Source organism: Ceratotherium simum, chromosome 2 (genome assembly GCF_057802395.1).
Source record: "Ceratotherium simum simum isolate JZ-2026a chromosome 2, ASM5780239v1, whole genome shotgun sequence".
Lineage (NCBI taxonomy): Eukaryota > Metazoa > Chordata > Mammalia > Perissodactyla > Rhinocerotidae > Ceratotherium > Ceratotherium simum.
In genome coordinates, this window is record NC_141901.1 from 12,466,962 (window position 1) to 12,486,380 (window position 19,419).

General features: G+C 42.4%; 1 protein-coding gene across 1 annotated transcript in view; it reads left to right on the forward strand.

Moving 5' to 3' along the window:
* The window catches only part of PAPPA2 (pappalysin 2), a 278,580-nt gene that overhangs the window by 190,988 nt on the left and 68,173 nt on the right, over window positions 1-19,419 (forward strand). The window contains exons 14-16 of the mRNA XM_087438266.1: window positions 9,603-9,774; window positions 13,144-13,321; window positions 14,544-14,757. Coding sequence (XP_087294392.1) covers window positions 9,603-9,774; window positions 13,144-13,321; window positions 14,544-14,757 — 564 coding nt within the window. The remainder of the gene's footprint in view (window positions 1-9,602; window positions 9,775-13,143; window positions 13,322-14,543; window positions 14,758-19,419) is intronic.

Here is a 19,419-nt window from a genome sequence, read left to right on the forward strand (position 1 = left end):
GGCAGAGACTCCCTTCTGGAGAGAAAAAATGCCGCCTTCACAAGCCGCCAGCGTCACGGCCGCCGGGAGCAGCTCACAGGTACGCACCCTCCCTGGAGGCGCAGCTCACAGGTACGCACCCTCCCTGGAGGCGCGGGGCCCTGAGCCGGGGAGCGCCCCCGCTGGGGGCATTTTGTGGACCCAGCACAATCGACACCAGCGGCATAATATCTGACTTTGCCTGCTACTAAAGCATTGGGGAGCACCCCCAGAAAACCCGGTTCACAAAGAAACTAAAACTGGCTCTTAAAGGGCCCGTGCACAAACTCACCCGTTCCAGAAAGCATCCTAAAATCACCAGAAAGAAAGGTACACAGTGCTTCGGTGACAAGAGACTCACCTAATAGGCCCTGAGTGCATCACGGTGAGGGGTGAGACCTCTCCAGGGACTGGGACATTGGCGGCGGCCATTGTTGTGGCCTGGTGTGAGCGTGCTGACACAGACGCCATTGGAGTTCTCCCTGAGACCTGCTAGCCCAGGGTCTGCTCCACCCGCTAGAGCACCAATTTAATCCAGCTCAGCCAGGGCAGGCAGCCCACCCTAGAGACTGGCCCCACCCAACAACAAGCCCTCAGGCAACGTGTGGGCCTGCATAGATTGGTGACTGGATTCTCTGCAGCCTGGCAACTGAGCTGACTTGAGCGGGGCAGGGTGTGCACAAGGAGCGGGTGGAGAGTGTGGGGCAGTGGTGGAGTGTGTGGGGCTCCCGCTGTGGAGAGACTGGGTCCACTTGCAGAGGTTGGGGCACTCACACAGGGCAGGACTGTGTTGACTGTGTGTGTGGACCTGTGGGCAACAGGGCTTGTCAGCTGCAGAAGACTTGTGCTTCTCAAAGACCCACATAGGAGGTTTGCCCCACCTTCCAAAGCCTGAAACAATTGGGTGCTCCTGTGCCTGAGGGCAGCCCCACCCAGCTGCAATCCTCAGAGAGCTGACAAGAGACCTAATAGGCTAGAGGTTTACAGCAATTGTAAGGCCCTGAGCCTAACAACCTGCCACACTGGGGGCCTACTCACTTAAAAGAAATACTGCAACACAAATGTGGTATTAGAACTTACAGCCAACTGTACTGGGGCTCCCCACACCTGATAAAGAGACTGAAGGGCCCACAACAACTACAAGCAGCTGAGCATTACAACAGCTGGCCAGGAGCATAACTCAGCCTCCCTGGGCGCCTATAGGGAGAGCTAATAGGCCACAATAGAAGGACACATGTAGCCCACATAGGGGCCACCCCTGGAACATTGAGAACTGAGGGAAGCACACTGGAAGCATCCTAAGGCATCACTTACATAAGGTCACCTATCCAAGAGCAGGAGACGTAGCTGACCTACCTAATACGTAGACACAAGCACAGGGAAAGAGGCAAAATGAGGAGGCAAAAGAATACATTCCAAGTAAGGGAACAGGACAAAACCCCAGAAAAGGAACTAAGTGAAACAGAAATGAGCAACCTACCTGACAGAGAGTTCAAACTAAGAGTGTTAAGGATGCTCACTGATCTGGGGAGAAGAATAGATGAACTCAGTGAGAATGTCAACAAAGAAATGGAAGATATAAAAAGAACCAATCAGAAATGAAGAATACAATACTGGAAATGAAAAATTCATTAGAGGGACTCAAAAGCAGAGTAGAGGATACAGAAGAACGGATCTGTGAGCTGGAAGAAAGACTAGAAGAAATTACCCAAGGTGAACAGGTAAAAGAGAAAAGAATTAAAAAGAGTGAGGACAGTCTAAGGGACCTCTGGGACAACATCAAGCGCACTAACATCCGTGTTATAGGTGTCCCGGAAGGAGAAGAGCGAGACAAGGGGGCAGAGAATCTATTTCAAGAAATAATAGATGAAAACTTCCCTAACCTAAGGAAGGAAACAGACATCCAGGTACAGGAGGCACAGAGAGCCCCAAACAAGATAAACCCAAAGAGGCCCACACCAAGACACATCATCATCAAAATGTCCAGAATTAAAGATAAAGAGAGAATCCTAAAAGCCGCAAGAGAATGTCAAGTTACATACAAGGGAAACCCCATAAGGCTATCAGCTGACTTCTCAGCAGAAACCTTACAGGCTAGAAGAGAATGGCACGATATATTTAAAGTGCTAAAAGGAAAAAACTTACAGCCAAGAATACTCTACCCAGCAAGGATATCGTTCAAAATGGAAGGAGAGATCAAAATTTTCCCAGATAAGCAAAAATTAAAGGAGTTTGTCACCAAGAAACCAGTGTTACAAGAAATGTTAAAGGGACTGATTTAAGGGGAAAAGAGAAGACCACAAATAGGAAAAATTATCTATTTCCACGATTAGAATGTAATGGATACAAATGCACAAAAAAGAGGTTAGATATGATATCAAAAACATAAAAGGAGGGAGGAGGGTAGTTAAAGAGTACAGCTTTCAGACAGAGGTCAAACTAAAGTGACCATCAATTCTGTATAGAAGAAGTAAGGAACAGAGAAGGACTACTTAAACATTGAGGAAAAAAAAAAAAAAGTTAAAAAATGACAGTAAGTACATACTTATCAATAGCTACTTTAAACGTCAATGGACTAAATGCCCCAATTAAAAGGCATAGGGTGGCTGACTGGATAACAAAACAAGACCCATATATATGCTGCATACAAGAGACACACTTCAGACCTAAAGACACTCACAAACTGAAAATGAAGGGATGGAAAAAGATACTCCACGCAAATGGCAATGAAAAGAAAGCTGGGGTAGCAGTACTCATATCAGACAAAATAGACTTTAAAACAAAAACTGTAAAAAGAGACAAAGAAGGGCATTACATAATGATCAAGGGAACAATCCAACAAGAGGATATAACACTTGTAAATATCTACGCACCCAATGTAGGTGCACCTAAATATATAAAGCAATTATTAACAGACATAAAAAGAGAAATAGACAGTAACACAATAATAGTAGGGGACTTTAACACTCCACTTACACCAACAGATAGATCATCCAAACAGAAGATCAATAAGGAAACATTGGCCTTAAACGACACCTTAGAACAGATGGACCTAGTAGATATATACAGAGCATTCCATCCAAAAACCGAAGAATACATGTTCTTTTCAAATGCACATGGAACATTCTCCAAGATTGATCACATATTAGGCCACAAAACAAGTCTCCATAAATTTAAGAAGATTGAAATAATACCAAGCATCTTTTCTGACCACAACGGTATGAAACTAGAAATCAACTATAGGAAGAAAATCAGAAAAGCCACAAATACATGGAGATTAAACAAAATGCTACTGAACAACGACTGGGTTAACGAAGAAATCAAAGAAGAAATCAAAAATACCAGGAGACAAATGAAAATGAAAATACGACATGCCAGAATTTATGGGATACAGCAAAAGCAGTTCTAAGAGGGAAGTTTATAGCAATACAGGCCTATCTCAACAAACAAGAAAAATCTCAAATAAACAATCTAAAAATGCACCTAAAGGAACTGGAAAAAGAAGAACAAACAAAGCCCAAAATCAGTAGAAGAAGGGAAATAATAAAAATCAGAGCAGAAATTAATGAAATAGAGACCAAAAAACAATAGAAAAAATTAATAAAACCAAGAGCTGGTTCTTTGAAAAGATCAACAAAATAGACAAACCTTTAGCTAGACTCACCAAGAAAAAAGAGAGAAGGCACAAATAAGTAAAATCAGAAATGAAAGAGGAGAGGTTACAACAGACACCTCAGAAATACAACAGATTATAAGAGAATACTATGAAAAACTATATGCCAACCAATTCGACAATCTGGAAGAAATGGATAAATTCTTAGAATCATACAACCTTCCAAAACTGGATCAAGAAGAAGTGGAGAATTTGAATAGACCAATCACCAGTAAGGAGATCGAAACAGTAATCAAAAACCTCCCCAAAAATAAAAGTCCAGGACCAGACGGCTTCCCTGGTGAATTCTACCAAACATTCAAAGAAGACTTAATACCTATCCTTCTCAAACTCTTCCAAAAATTGAGGAGGGGGAAGCTCCTAACTCATTCTCCGAACCTGACATTACCCTGATACCAAAACCAGACAAGGCCAACACAAAAAAAGAAAATTACAGGCCAATATCACTGATGAACATCGATGCGAAAATCCTCAACAAAATACTAGCAAATCGCATACAACAATACGTTAAAAAGATTATACACCATGATCAAGTGGGATTTATTCCAGGGATGCAGGGATGGTTTAACATTCGCAAATCAATCAACGTAATACACCACATTAATAAAATGAAGGACAAAAATCACATGATCATCTCAATAGATGCAGAGAAAGCATTTGACAAGATCCAGCATCCATTTATGATAAAAACTCTGAATAAAATGGGTATAGAAGGAAAGTACCTCAACATAATAAAGACCATATATGAGAAACCCACAGCTAATATTATCCTCAATGGTGAAAAACTGAAAGCTATCCCTCTAAGAACAGGAACTAGACAAGGATGCCCACTGTCACCACTCCTATTTAACATAGTATTGGAAGTCCTAGCCAGAGCAATCAGGCAAGAGAAAGAAATAAAAGGGATCCAAATTGGAAAGGAAGAAGTGAAACTGTCACTATTTGCAGATGACATGATTTTATATATAGAAAACCCTAAAGAATCCACCAGAAAACTTTTAGAAGTAATAAACGAATATGGTAAAGTTGCAGGATACAAAATCAACATACAAAAATCAGTTGCATTTCTGTACACTAACAACGAAGTAGCAGAAAGAGAAATTAAGAATACCATCCCATTTACAATTGCAACAAAAGAATTAAATACCTAGGAATAAACTTCACCAAAGAGGTGAAAGATCTGTACATCGAAAACTATAAAACATTTCTGAAAGAAATTGAAGAAGACACAAAGAAATGGAAAGATATTCCGTGCTCTTGGATTGGAAGAATTAACATAGTTAAGATGTCCATACTTCCTAAAGCCATCTATAGATTCAATGCAATCCCTATCAAAGTTCCAACAACATTTTTCACAGAAATAGAACAAAGAATTCTAAAATTTATATGGAACAACAAAAGACCCTGAATAGCTAAAGGAATCCTGAGAAAAAAGAAGAAAGCTGGAGGTATCACACTCCCTGACTTCAAAATATACTACAAAGCTATAGTAACCAAAACAGCATGGTACTGGCACAAAAACAGACACACAGATCAGTGGAATAGAATCGAAAGCCCAGAAATAAACCCACACGTCTATGGACAGCTAATCTTTGACAAAGGAGCCAAGAACATACAATGGGGAAAAGAAAGTCTCTTCAACAAATGGTGTTGGGAAAACTGGATAGCCATATGCAAAAAAATGAAAGTAGATCCTTACCTTACACGATACACAAAAATTAACTCCAAATGGATTAAAGACTTGAATGTAAGACCTGAAACTGTGAAAGTTCTAGAAGAAAACATAGGCAGTACGCTCTTCGACATCGGTCTTAGCAACATCTTTTCAAACACCACGTCTGACCGGGCAAGAGAAACAATAGAAAAAATAAACAAATGGGACTACATCAAACTAAAAAGCTTCTGCACAGCAAAGGAAACCATCAACAAAACGAAAAGACAACCTAACAATTGGGAGAAGATATTTGCAAACCATACATCTGATAAGGGCTTAATCTCCAAAATATATAAAGAACTCATGCATCTCAACAACAAAAACTACCAAGCCAATTAAAAAATGGGCAAAAGACCTGAACAGACATTTCTCCAAAGAAGATATACAGATGGCCAACAGACACATGAAAAGATGTTCAAAATCACTAATTATCAGGGAAATGCAAATCAAAACTACAATGAGATATCACCTCACGCCCGTCAGAATGGCTATAATTAACAAGACAGGAAACAACATGTGTTGGAGAGGATGTGGAGAGAAGGGAACTCTCATACACTGCTGGTGGGAGTGCAAACTGGTGCAGCCACTATGGAAAACAGTATGGAGATTCCTCAAAAATCAACGATAGAACTACCATATGATCCAGCTATTCCACTGTTGGGTATTTATCCAAAGAACTTGAAAACACCAATTTGCAAAGGTACATGCACCCCTGTGTTCATTGCAGCCTTATTCACGATAGCCAAGACTTGGAAGCAACCTAAGTGCCCATCAAGGGACGAATGGATAAAGAAGCTGTGGTATATATACACAATGGAATACTACTCAGCCATAAGAAACGACGAAATCCAGCCATTTGTGACAACATGGATGGACATTGAGCGTATAATGCAAAGTGAAATAAGTCAGAGGGAGAAGGTCAAATACCGTATGATTTCCTTCATTAAGTAGTAGATAGTGACAACAATGGACGGATACATAGGGACAGAGATTGGATTGGTGGTTGCCAGAGGGGAGGGGGGAGGGAGGAGGATGAAAGGGATAATTCGGTGCATGTGTGTGGTGATGGGTTGTAATTAGTATTTTGGTGGTGAACATGATGTGGTCCATGCAGAAATAGAAGTACAATGATGTACACCTGAAATTTTTACAATGTTATAAACCAATGTTACTGCAATAAACAAAAAAGCAGTGTTTGTAGTGGAAGAGAAACTCAGAAGGGGGTTTAGGGTCGGGGTGGAAGGGTGAGAAGCCTACAATTGGTACCAGATGCCATCAGAAGCTAATGACCTGACAAACAGCATCCTCATAAAACAGATTCTTTAAAAAGGAAGCAAATGGAAATATAAGCTAGTGAAAGAATTTGCAGCAGTTGCCCTAAAACCATTTCTCACTTCATAAACAGGTCTGGGTTTGGTGCTTTTTCTTTTTTTTTGTCTTGGTCTTATTTCGTGCCACTTTTCCCCTCTTCTATGCTCCCTTGTCTCACTCTTCCTCCTTTGCTGCCAGTGCTGGATGGACTTCTCACACCGGTAGTCATAGCAACAGTAGTTAATGGAACCCCATCTTGATGGAAGGAGGCTCATTCAGAGTATTTGTTTTGTGCCTTATCTCAGCGCATATATATATGTCCTCAGTGATGACACAAATTAATTGGTTGGAGTCATTGAAAAACAGCACGTACTATTTCACGTTAATTTCTTGGCAATAAGCTGCCATGAACCAGAACTGTTAAGGATTCTCTGTTTTCTAGTACTCTCTGCTTAACATACTGAAGAAATATTACCTTTTGTGGACATCAAGGGCATGTAGCATCTTTGGAACTTGGAGTTCTTTAGCATCACCAGTGAGGTGTTGTGATCTCATCCCATGAAGGATGGTCAGGTTTCAGATCCCTTATCCAGATAGGTTGAATAAAGATTCAGAGACAAAGGTTTATCTCCTGTATTGCATACTCAATTATGAGCATTGGATTTGGGGAATTTGCACTGACAGTTAACAAACCCCCCCTCCCCAACTCATATATTCCTCCCTCCATCAGGCTCCATGGAGTGAGTCTGAGGGATGCCACACCATCGCAGGGAATAATCAGGGCTTAAAGGAGTAAAAACGTTTTCTTTATACCACTCATCTCCAGTTCCTCTGTCCTATACCTAATAAGCATAGATAGAAGAAATGAGAATGTCACTGACATATGACTTAAATCCCATGGGTACAAGATCAGGGGCAGCAAATTTAGCATATTCAGATCAAATCCATTCTTTTGGGACTAGTGCTTTTTAAATCAGTTCTCAATTATTTCAAGGCAGTATGTGCATATTCAATGACATTTTATTTTCTACTTTCTTATATTGTTGCCCAGCTCTCTGATAAAGTCGTTGATGGCTGACACAATTCAAGGGCAAATTGAGCAAATTAGTGGTACTGAGATTCACAGTAGTTGTTTTGGCTAATTACTTAGCACCACTGACAACAACATCAGAATGTCTTGTTGCTCTCACCCACTAGACATGCGGTCCCTAAGGGCATGATATGTATTACGCCCCCAGGACTCAGACCAATGCCTTGCCAACTGTAAGTGGTCAGTAAATATTTATTAATGAATGAATGAATAGGGCAAGATGGTTGAATCATTGTTTGATAATGATATTTTTGTATTTCACATCCCCATCTGTCACTATAAAATTGAACAAATTTCCCATTTTGATAGCCATTGACTTACTTTGCTGTTTATAATATGAACAAATTTAATTCAGCTATCTTTTATTGTCTACTACAGCAAAGTATATGGTGCGTATAAAAGTGGGTAAGAGTCGGTATTTGTCTTCAAGAAGTTCGTAATCTGGTTGGAAGAGTCAGCATTTAGTAGACACTCAGATGCTAATTTCCCTGTGGATCAAAGGATGAATAAATTAATTAACTAAAGAACAAGCAATTGCTTATATGATGATAATACAAGATAGAGTAAAAGAAAGGAGTTATTTTTAAAATTTCCCTGGGAGGTTCAAAGGAGGAAGGTATCTGGAGGGGCTTCTTGAGAAGGAAGGCCTTTTAGAAATCTCAACAAATTGAGCAAAGGTGCAGAAGTGGGAAAACCAAAAAGTATGAGTGGCTAACAGAAAACAAGCCACTAAGGGTGGCACTTGGACCATTTGCAGTGGAGCAGTAGAGGGGATTAACCTGGGAACAATAACAGCCCTGTGGGATATGTACCATTATTGTCCCCCTCTTATGGGGAAAGGAGCTGAAACACTGGGGAACGAATAACTCAACCAAATCACGCAGATAGTAAATAATGGAGCCAGGATTCATATTCAGACAGCCTAGAAACAATGTCCTAATTTTTAATCTCTATGGTTCTGCCTTGGTAAGAAGGTAACACTTTTTGCTCTGTCGCGTCCTTGCTGCTGTCATGGTCCAGGCTGAGTCTCCCTTAATTCTGGGGAGTTGATCTCTCTCTCCTGTTCCCGGTTGGTTGGCCCTAGAGATCCAGGCAGCAGTCCTCCTCTGCTGAGATGATGTCCTAGAAGCACCCAGCATGATGTCAGGCATGTGACAGGGATTTAGCATGTGTGAGTTTCCTCTTCCTTTCATGGGCTCAATTCCTGATTAGCCAGTGCTGATTCTCAGTGGAGTGTTCTGCGGTGGCTGTTCTAGTTGTAAAAAATATTTCCATACCAATCAGTAAATGTTGACTTTCCTGCCATCTCAGATACCCAGACCCTTCATACAGGGGCCCCCAGGGGCCAACTTGTGATCAAACAACTAAAAGGTTAATGCCGATGCAAACAGGGGCCCCCAGGATTCACTCCTGACCTTTGTCCTGGGTCTGTTCTGATTGTTTGGGGCCCAGCAAACAACTGGTTGTTAAATATTTTGAGGATTACCCTCTGATCTGTTCATTTCTGATGCCATCCAGGCTCTAGGGACACACACTCTACCATTTCTCTTACCATTTTGTCCTCCTTGAAGAGCCATAGGTCCGTTAATCGTTGCTTGTTAGCTGATATTGTTCTTGTTTATTTTATGTTGCATGCTTCCAGGTTGTATAGAAGGAGATGATGAGTTTAATGTAGGTTTTGGAGAAAAGTTGTCCTCTTTGGTTTAGAGGCACTTACCAGAGGGAGCTACAGAGTCTTGGCTACTGCCTGTTGGTTCTGAGTCCGTCTAAGATGCTTCTGTTTCTGTCATCCCCAGCTGTGTCCATCGGCCCTGTGGGGAGCAGGGCAGCTGTGCGCCATTGCTGCTTGATCATGCGGATGTGGTGAACTGTACGTCTAGTGGCCCAGGTCACATGAAGTGTGCTATCACCTGTCAAAGGGGGTTTGCCCTTCAGGCCAGCAGTGGGCAGTACCTCAGACCCATGCAGGTGAGTTGGAAACCTGTGGTCATCAGGACCAAGCTCCTGGGGAGGGAAGGTACTCATGTACCTCTCCCTAGCCAGATAGGGGAAGGGCAGGTGTTTTTAAATCATTTAAAAGGAAAAATGAGGACTCGAACAAGTAAGGAGAAGCCTGACTTGATAGAAATGCAAGGTATATAAGAGCATGTGTAGTTCCCATTAACTAGTGTCAGTTTCTCTCCAGGTGGGCAGTAGATAGTAATGCTTATTCTGTTCTTGTCTCTTGTCTTTGTCTTCCTGTCAGAAATTATGGTCCCCACTTTTGCCTTCCAGATGAGAATGCCACAGTTTAGACTTGTCCACAATTTTCAGACAAGATAGGTTGCAATCAGCATCCCTTCCAGGATTTCAAAGTGATTTGGATGTTGTAGAATATATTAGTTAAGAGAGTGGCTCCAGAGACAGACTCGGAATGAAATTTTGTCTCCACTGTTTATTAGGTGTGTAATTTTACGTAAAAACAAACAAATAAACAAGAAACTAACCTCTTTAGGTTTGTTTCCACATTTGCAAAATAATTAGAAGAGAAGAATTTATGTCATTGAGTTAATATGATGATAGATTGGACATAATTTAAAAGCTTCCAGCAAAACAAGGCACATAGAACTCTGTTAATTTGCCATTATTATGAGCATGATAATGTATTCCCAACTAAGAATTTTGTTTTCCATCTTTCCTTTAGAGAGCTTTCAATACTCTACAGAGGAATTTTAAACTTGAATTCAACCATTAAAAAACATGACCATAATATGAGATAGAGAAAGGATGAGTTAGGCAAAAGACAGTGAAGCTTGAGCTTGGAATGGTGCAGACAGGTGTGATGTGAGGAGAGTACAAGCCTGCTTGACAGTCATATGTCAGTGGTTTAGAAGATTCGAATGTTTTTTCCTTTTGTACCGGTTGACTGGTACAACAGTTGACTGGCTAGCAGGTTGAGGATCCATGGGAGAATTTCTGTTGCTTCGAGATGGTCAGAATTTAAAGACACAGTCTTTGGTTTCAGATGGGTTAGGTTCTGTGTAGAGAGAAACAGTTTCAATAGACCTTGAGGCACCAACTCCTTGGTCTATGATGCTTTGGTCAGAAAGGCAGAGCTCTTATCACCTGTTCTTAACCCAGCTTAACTCATACTAGAAAAGAGATTGAAAGAATGAAAAAGAACAAAAAAAATGTAGGGACCGAATATATTTGTGTGATAGGTAAAGAAGGGGAGAGAAGAAAAGACAGTATTTGCAATAGATTAAAATTAGGAGCTAATTCAAGACAAAATGGACAATACTTAAGGAGGCCAGGAGAAAAACCAGGCAATATATGCAGTATTTAAGAGACCTTCTTTAAGTGATCATTACAGTTTGAGCCAGACTTCCAGGCTGTGATAAATATGTGAGGGGCAGAGTCTGGGTTGGGAGGAGGAAGGTGGGAGCTCATTCTTTGCCAACCATATGGTGGAGTCAGCAAACACAGCTCTCCAGCTGACTGCTCCTGTCACCCGAGGCTGGCCCCACTGAGGAAATTATACAATCCCAGCTCGTGATCACAAGACAGTGGGGATATTTGCTTTTTGTTGACACAAGAACTGAAACTAAACAGAAAAATGTGTCAGGCTTTGAGTTTGGTCCTTCTGGCAGGAACAGGGAAACACTGGGAAGCAGGGAGGAGCAGCTAGCCAGGAGAGGGTGTTGGGGGTGACAGGTGCTTTCACCAGTCATTTTACCTGTGGCTTTGGTGCCACTGTGGTCACCTGGTGGGATGGCTGGTTGAGTCGCAGAAGCTCCCCGCTCTCTCTTTGACCTTTGGTAACCCATCCGCTAGAGTGACGGCTCTGCTTTTTCCCAAACATGCCAGGAGCTTCCAGGTCTCTCAGTCCCTGCTCATCTTATTTCCCTGACTCTGAACATGTTCTTCTCCCTTTTCCCCTGTGCTGCTGGGAAGTCCCACTCATCTTTCAAAGGCCAGTTCCCGTGTCACTTGCTCTGTGAACCTCCCCACAAACACTCTCAAACACTCTTCCTCCTGTCCAAGGATGGGCAGTCCTTCCTCCAGCCCCCATAGTGCTGTCTCACCCACACAAAATAAGCACATATATATGTGATACTGCTGTGTTTTTCACATATTTATATTTTCTTTCCTCTTGGTCCCCATTTCCTCCTTCTTTCATTTTATCATTTGTGTTCCTAGTATTGTAGTCTCTCAAATCATTATAGAAGGGGGTCAGATATAACAAATAAAAATCTCTCTCTTGCAGTTTTCCTCTTTACTCCCTTTTCTCTCTTCCTTTCTATCTTTCTCCTTTACATTCTTCCCCATCTGATGTTTTCTGAGCCACTGTTTCAACCTGTGATTTGCTCCGCTGGTAGATTGTTAGCTCCTTGAGGGTGTCTTGTTTATTCAAATCTAGTATAGAACCTGGCCCTTGTAAGTGCTCAGTAAATGTCTCTTTAAATATTTTGTGATGATGAACTCTAGGGCTACCCTATGAAATGATAGCCCCAGGGAAATGGCTGGAATCGCTCAAATTTAACCACTAGATTTGGAAGGCTCCTTGTACACGTTAATTCTCAGCTGTTCTTAGATACTTTGCACCATTCTCATTGCAGGTAATTATCTTCAGTAGCATCATCAGTTGGCTTATCAGTAAGGGTCCCAGCAAGAAACAGATAACATGCTCAAAAGTGGGCGATTTGAGAGAACTTAATAAAGGAACTCCGTATAAGGTGGGGGCAGGAAATGGGGAAATTACAAGGAGATGGTACAGTATCTGGGGGTGAAGGGGCTCTTTTATCACCCCTGGGCCTGGGAAGTTGACTATAGGGAGCAGTTAGCAGAATCCACAGGAAGAGAGTGTAGGAGCTGTGTGGAGAGGGCTGCCAAAGGTGAAGGCAACCTGCAGCAACCCCCCAGGGAGGGAGCAGGAAGAGTAAGCACCTCGCCCTCCCTTTCCTCCCTCCCTTTCCAATCTCCTGCCAGTGTGTTCTGGGTGCTGAACCCAAGCACAAGACAGAGGCGTGAAATCCACAGGGGCCAGCATCCCTGGGCACAGAGCAGAGTGGAGAAGGGTAGAGAGCGGATCTGGAGGAGCGCTTGGAGGGCAGCCAAGAATTGGCCTGGAGGAGCATCTCCATTTAATGATTCTCTTAGATTAACAGGGGCTGTCATCAGCATCACACCTGGGTATTGTGAGTCTGGATAGTAAGACAATAAGGCAAAAAGAGGGAGAAATGCAAAATAATTTTACCTGTTTTGCATAAGTAATCACCAGGACGCTTCCAAAGCCTGGGAACTATTTTGATAAGTCTTTTTATGAGACCTTGACAGAGGAAAATTCTCTGTTTCTAGAAGGAAATTCTGCTCACGTGTTCCTCTGGGCACTGGGACCAGGTTGTGAGCTGCATGCGCCTTGACTGTGGCATCCCCGACTCATCTTTAGTGAACTACGCAACCTTCTCCTGCTCAGAGGGAACGGACTTTCTGAAACGCTGCTCAATCTCCTGTGTCCCACCAGCCAAGCTTCAAGGTATTGTCTGGCCAACCAGGACCTGCATGCAAGTTCTCTTCACTCCCTCCCTCTTTGGGGGTGCTTTGGGGATCTTCACCCCAATACCCTTCCCATTTGCCCTGCTGTACCACTATGTTCTGGTAAGACAGTAACACCAGCAGAGTCCCACAGGGCAATGCTATTCTTTGTCCCGACAACCTGGAAAGGTGCCCTGGCTCAAGATCTCATTAATGAAAGAAATTTAGACTTTCCTCTGTTTTTATTTGATTGTATGTCCACCAGAGTCAAGCCAACTAACAGTTTCCTGATAATATTAATAATCAAGATACACTTTATCATGCACATTTTTTGATTTAGTGTTTGCAACCATCCTATGAGTTAGGTGCTTTTAGTTCTATTGTACAGATGAGAACACAGTTATATGAGTTGTCCCTGACTGTACTGCTAGGAAGAGATGACGATGGAGTGGAACCTGCTCTGACTCCACACCTTCCTCTGTACCTCTTAGACTTGGTATGCATAGCAGTGACCCCGGAGGCCTGTTACAAATGCAGCTTCCTGAGCCTCACGCTGACAGGTTCTGATGTAGTAGATCTGAGGTGGGCTGGTGATACTGCTGTGGAAAGTCCGTGCATTGCACCTGGAGAAACCATGAATTATACTGAAGCATATGGTGTGGTGTTCAAGAGCAGAACTTTGCATGCAAACTACCTGGGTTCAAACCTGCCTCTGCCCCTTACTAGCTTGGGCAATACCTAAACCCAATTTTCTCGTCTGCAAAATAGGGGATAATAATGGTATCTATTTCATAGGGTTGTTTGAGGTTTGAAGTTTATGCAAGTTAATACATGTAAAATGCTTAGGACAGTGCCTGGCATATAATAAGCACTATAAAAGTGTCATCTATTATTATTATAATGCTTTCCATGATACTGTCACTGCTCTATTTTTATTATTTGTAGTTAGAAAGTGAGGTCATGATTTAGTTGGCAGCCTTTCTTTCATTCAGGTCAAGAAATAGTTATCTGACCTCTATTCTGTGTAAGAGATCACATTGAGTGCTCTGTGGGTAAAAAGGTATAGGATAAACCTTTGACCTGAGACTTTAGAGAAACTGCTCAGGAAAGAATAATGTGACTTTCTAAGAATGCCAATATGTTGACAAGTTTTCGTTCTTTCTGCTATTTTATTTCTGGACTCTCTGTTTTGACCATCCTGTGCTTCTCTTTCCTGGAGTCAGGACTGAGCCCGTGGCTGACCTGTCTTGAAGATGGGCTCTGGTCTCTCCCCGAAGCCTACTGCAAGTTGGAGTGTGATGTTCCCCCTGTTATCCCGAACGCCAACTTGCTCGTGCCTCACTGCCTCCAGGGCAACCATGACGTGGGCTCTGTCTGCAGATATGAATGCAAACCCGGCTACTACATGGTGGAGAGTGTGGAGAGTAAAGTCAGGAAGTAAGTTGGATTGTTCCTGGTCTTTGCAGTTCTCTCTACCCTTGTACTTTGCTCCTGTTGGCTCATTTGTAAATCCCAGACCATTGTTTTAGAAAAAAATATTAAGACCTTCTGGGTTGCCATAGCTTGTTGTGTTTGTTTTCCTATAGAATCTCTCTTCACCTGCACAGGTGTATTTCCCGGTCATGACAGGCAGGTTGACCAGGTGTGCTTTCTGTACAGATATTCCTTCCCAAAGGAGATCCCACAGTCTCACTAAGGTGCTTTTTAAAAGAATCTCAGCCCTAATTATTGTTTTCCTTGAAAGTAAGTGTTAGGAGCTTCCCAAGTGTTATGTATGTCACCTGAATCCCACTGTGTGCTGGAACATCCTCATCAGGACCGTCAGAGGCTTGTGATTGTGGCTCTGGGAGAAACGGCCAGGGCTGGTCCTCAATTTAGACTCTTATTAGCTGTGTGATACTGGAAAGGTTTCTTTCTCTGCCTCCGTCTTTCTCATCTGTAAAACGAGGATAGTAATATCCTACTGGTATCCTAATGATATCTACCTGACAGGGCTGATGTCAGGGCTAAGTATAAATTAATATGTGTAAAACATAAGATTCAGTAATTTATTTTTAAAACAAAACTCAACACATATTAGCTATTAATATTATTATTATAGTCTTCCTGCTTTCTTCTTCCTGGACTTTATGTGTACACACTCCTAGACCCAGAAACCAAGATGCCTTTCTTCTGAAGGCATGGCAGATCAGAAAGAACAAAAGCTTTACAGCATAATTTAAGAGGAAAGGCTTTGAAGAGAGTCATGCTGGGGTTCAAATCCCAATGTCTCCCCTTCTATCAGCTGAGTAACCTCAGGCAATTTACTTCTCTTTGGGTCTCTGTCTCCTGTTTTGTAAATTGAAGATAATGCCCACATCTCAGTGTTGAGTTGAGGATTAAATGAGATAATGACCATCCAGCCCAGTGCCTGCCTTGTGCCAGTTGCTCAATAAATGGTATCAGAAAAAGAAACTTCTTCTGAACAAACAAAACAAAAAGCTTTCAGAAAAAGAAACTCCTTGTACTCAGTAAATAGTAGCTATTCTTTCACTATCATAAATTATGGCAGTACAGGAGAAAATCAAATTCATTTCTTACCCAGGTCTTAATTAAAAGTCTGACCATAGTAGGTGTTTTTTTTAAGATTTTTTTTTTTTTTTTGCTGAGGAAGATTTGCTCTGAGCTAACATCTGTTGCTAATCTTCCTCTTTTTGTATATGGGCCGCCGCCACAGCATGGCCAGTGACAGACAAGTGGTGTAGATCTGCACCCAGGAACCGAACCCAGGCCGCCAAAGTGGAGTGTGCTTAACCACTAGGCCATCAGGACTGGCTCAGGTTTTTTTTTCAACTAACAAAATCCCAGCCATAGCATTACCACTGATGCCAGGAGATGCAAACTTTTCTTGTAAGCTAGAATTCTCTAAGGAGGCAGAGGAAAATCAGGACACTTACTCTCTGGCTTGCATTTGCCTTTCTTCTAGTCAGTACCCAGCCAGCTTACTATGGGGCAGATTGAATCTGGCTGCGCCCAGGGCCTTCCACCCCAGAGAAAGCCCAGGATCCTGTGTGAGAGGTGAGAGGGAAGCCCCTTCTCACCCTCTCAGCCCCAGGCAAGAGCCAGGCTGAGTAGAACATGAATAATACTGGTGAAAAATTCAAAGGAGGAACACTCTGGTTCAGTAGACTCTAACAAGCATAGTCAACAGTTTTTGACAACTGAAAACACGTTTGATTTTCATAGGACCTAGATCAATTTGCATAGGCATTGACAGGCAGGCTGTGCCCCTGTCATCTTCCAGTGAGAATGGTATTATAACTAGCCTGAAGGCTGCTGTCTTCTTGCTTTTTTCTTTTCTCTTCTTGCTTCTCTTTTCACACACCTGCAGCCAACTCAGGTGCCTGCAGAGTAGTGCAGGGAAGAATAATTGAGGGGGAGAGAAAAGGCGCAGGACCAGGAAGAACTAAGGGTGGAGGGAATATTCCAACTCCCTCGGCCCGTGGCTGAGCTTTGAGTTGGGAACAATGAGCCTTCCCCCCAGAATGATGGCCTTTCTGCCTTACCCTGCATCTCTCATGCTGCCAGCTTCCCCACCCTGAGCAGGGGCACACAAGGGCCATTTGTTGGCACAGCTTCTCTGGTTGAGAAACTGGAAGCTTGCATCACAATGTCGGCATCAGTTTTGGCTTAAACATTTACATTCGCAAGCACGGTGCTGAGGAGAGATTAAATTATTTACCACACTGTGTAAACTGATTTAAATCTCAGTTTACACCTGTTTACATAGCAGGCGGCAGATTGGTAATCAGAAGTTTGCAAGTCGGGCATAAATCACTGTCACTTGCTGCTTGTGTTTACTCAGCGAACTATGTCAGCCTTGTTCCTCACTTGTGGAAAGAGCCCAGAGTTGTACAAATGGGGCCCTAAACTCTTTCTAAGACATGCAGGCAGGAGGAGAGGAAATTGAGAAAAGCAGGCAGGGAGATCAATCCAGACAGAGTCGGCACTTGTTGATTTTACGCAGTTCTACGAATAGTAGAAGACACTTGATGGTCAGATTTGCAACTTGTTGTTTGTGTGAACCTAAACAATGTGCTCAATATCCGTGTGTCTCCATTTTTGCATCCATAATGTGAGGGGTAGTCATCTTTCTATTCAACAGTGTTGTTTTGAGGCTGAAAGTAGGTAATGTCCTAAAAGCATTTTATAAACGGTGAAGTTCAATACATGTGCTAGATATCATTTTTTGTTCATTTCTTTTTAAAAGAAGGAAACAACTACCAAGATATCAGCCAAGTACATTCCCTTCCTGCTTCTTCTCAAGTCTATTGAACATTGTTTCAAGAGAACAGCAAGATAAGTACTGGATCTGACTTTTCTCTTCCATCCAGTCTGTTTAAGCTTGGTCCCATTCAACTTGGGGGTGGCAGAGATGGCACGGCTGCAGCTGGCACATTCATCATGTGCCGGCTCTATTCCAGTCCCTGGGTTAGGAATGAAGAAACAGACATGAATACAAGCTAGGCTCTGGCGTCAAGGAGCACAGAGCCTCTATGCCCCCTGTCTCATGTGTGTTATTTCTCCTAGAAGCGTAGCTTAGAAGGGGACATGGTCTATAGGTAGTCACTTTCTTCTGGCCCCTGGATTCCTTGACCCTTCTTGGCATTTGAGAGTGGTGCTGCCCACACTGAATCTAATCCCTGAGGACAGGGAATACAATCGCTTAGGCCTGGGTCAAGGACTCTGACCTTGAAGTCTTGGGTGGAGTCAGCATCACCCAAACTCGTGGATCCCCAGAGGAAAATTGAGAAAGAGGGTATAAGTGGATGTTGGGGGGCAAAAAGATTAATAAAACAAAAAAAAAATGCCCATTATCTAGTGCAGTCATACGATGGTACAGCCATATCATGAAATATCCTGTCACCATTGAAGGTGTTTGGAAGAATATCAAAGACATGGGAAAACATTCATAATTCAATCAATGCTAAATGGATAAAAGCAAGAAAGTAATTGTTATAGATAGCACAATCTCTATTTTCCATATTAAAAGTATATTTTAATCACTTTTTCAATAGGTGGAAATGACTATAATATTAATCAAGATCTCAGGTAGTAGGTTTATAGAAATATAACTTTTCTTTTTTTTGCTCATTTATATTTACTAAATTTTCTACACTTTGCAATGAGATAAATGGATAAACAGTTTAAAAACAAGACAATGAAGTGAGGTTTAAAGAGTAGATTATAGCAATTTGTGTGGGACAGAGAGGAAAAAAAAGGGAAACTAGGCACATCTTTCTAAATAGGCAAACCAAGGAGAGAGCAGCACTTCGAGATGGTAGTAAGAAGGGCACATGGCCCTCCCACCCCAGGCCCAAGTCCTTCTGTGTTGAGGACAAGCACTGTCTCTGTTCCTGAAGGCCATTTCAGACCTCTTCTGCTCCAATCCTGACCCCTCTTCCCTAACTTCCAGCATATCACCTCGCTCCCTAAGGTGGAAAAATCTGCCTGCAGGTGTGCAAGCTAATCTACGCCCCCAGATATGTTCTCCCCCTTCTTCCTGTCTAAAATGAATTTCTCCACCTTTGCTCCGGATTCCATCTCCCTTCCTGGGAATTTCTCTCACTCCATTTACATTCTTCTTTCCTACATCTGAACCCTCTTCCCCTTACCTGGTTAATTCTCTTTAATTGTGCTCAGGCCTCTCCCATGTTAAAACTCAAGCAGAGTTTTGAGTTTTTTCTTGATCCCATGTCCCCCTTCAGCTCCCACTCTGTCTTTCTCCCTCCTCTTTACAATGAAACTTGTTGAAAGAGTTGTCTGTCTTCACTGTCTCCATCTTGCCATTGTCTTCGCTGTCCTTCACACTTTGACACTCAGGTTTTTACGTCCATCTCCCCTCTAAAGCTGAGCCTGCTGTGGGCCTCCCTGCTGCCAGATGCAGTGACTCTTGTTGGACCTCGTGTTACATGAGAATATTTGGCTTATGTTGTGGTCACCCTGAGAGATAGGATGGACCCTCCCACCCAAAATTTTGTTTGGATGTTGAAACTAATAGTGCCACACACAGACCAAGAGAGTATGAAAATGTTTATTACTCACATAATGAGGCTTTCT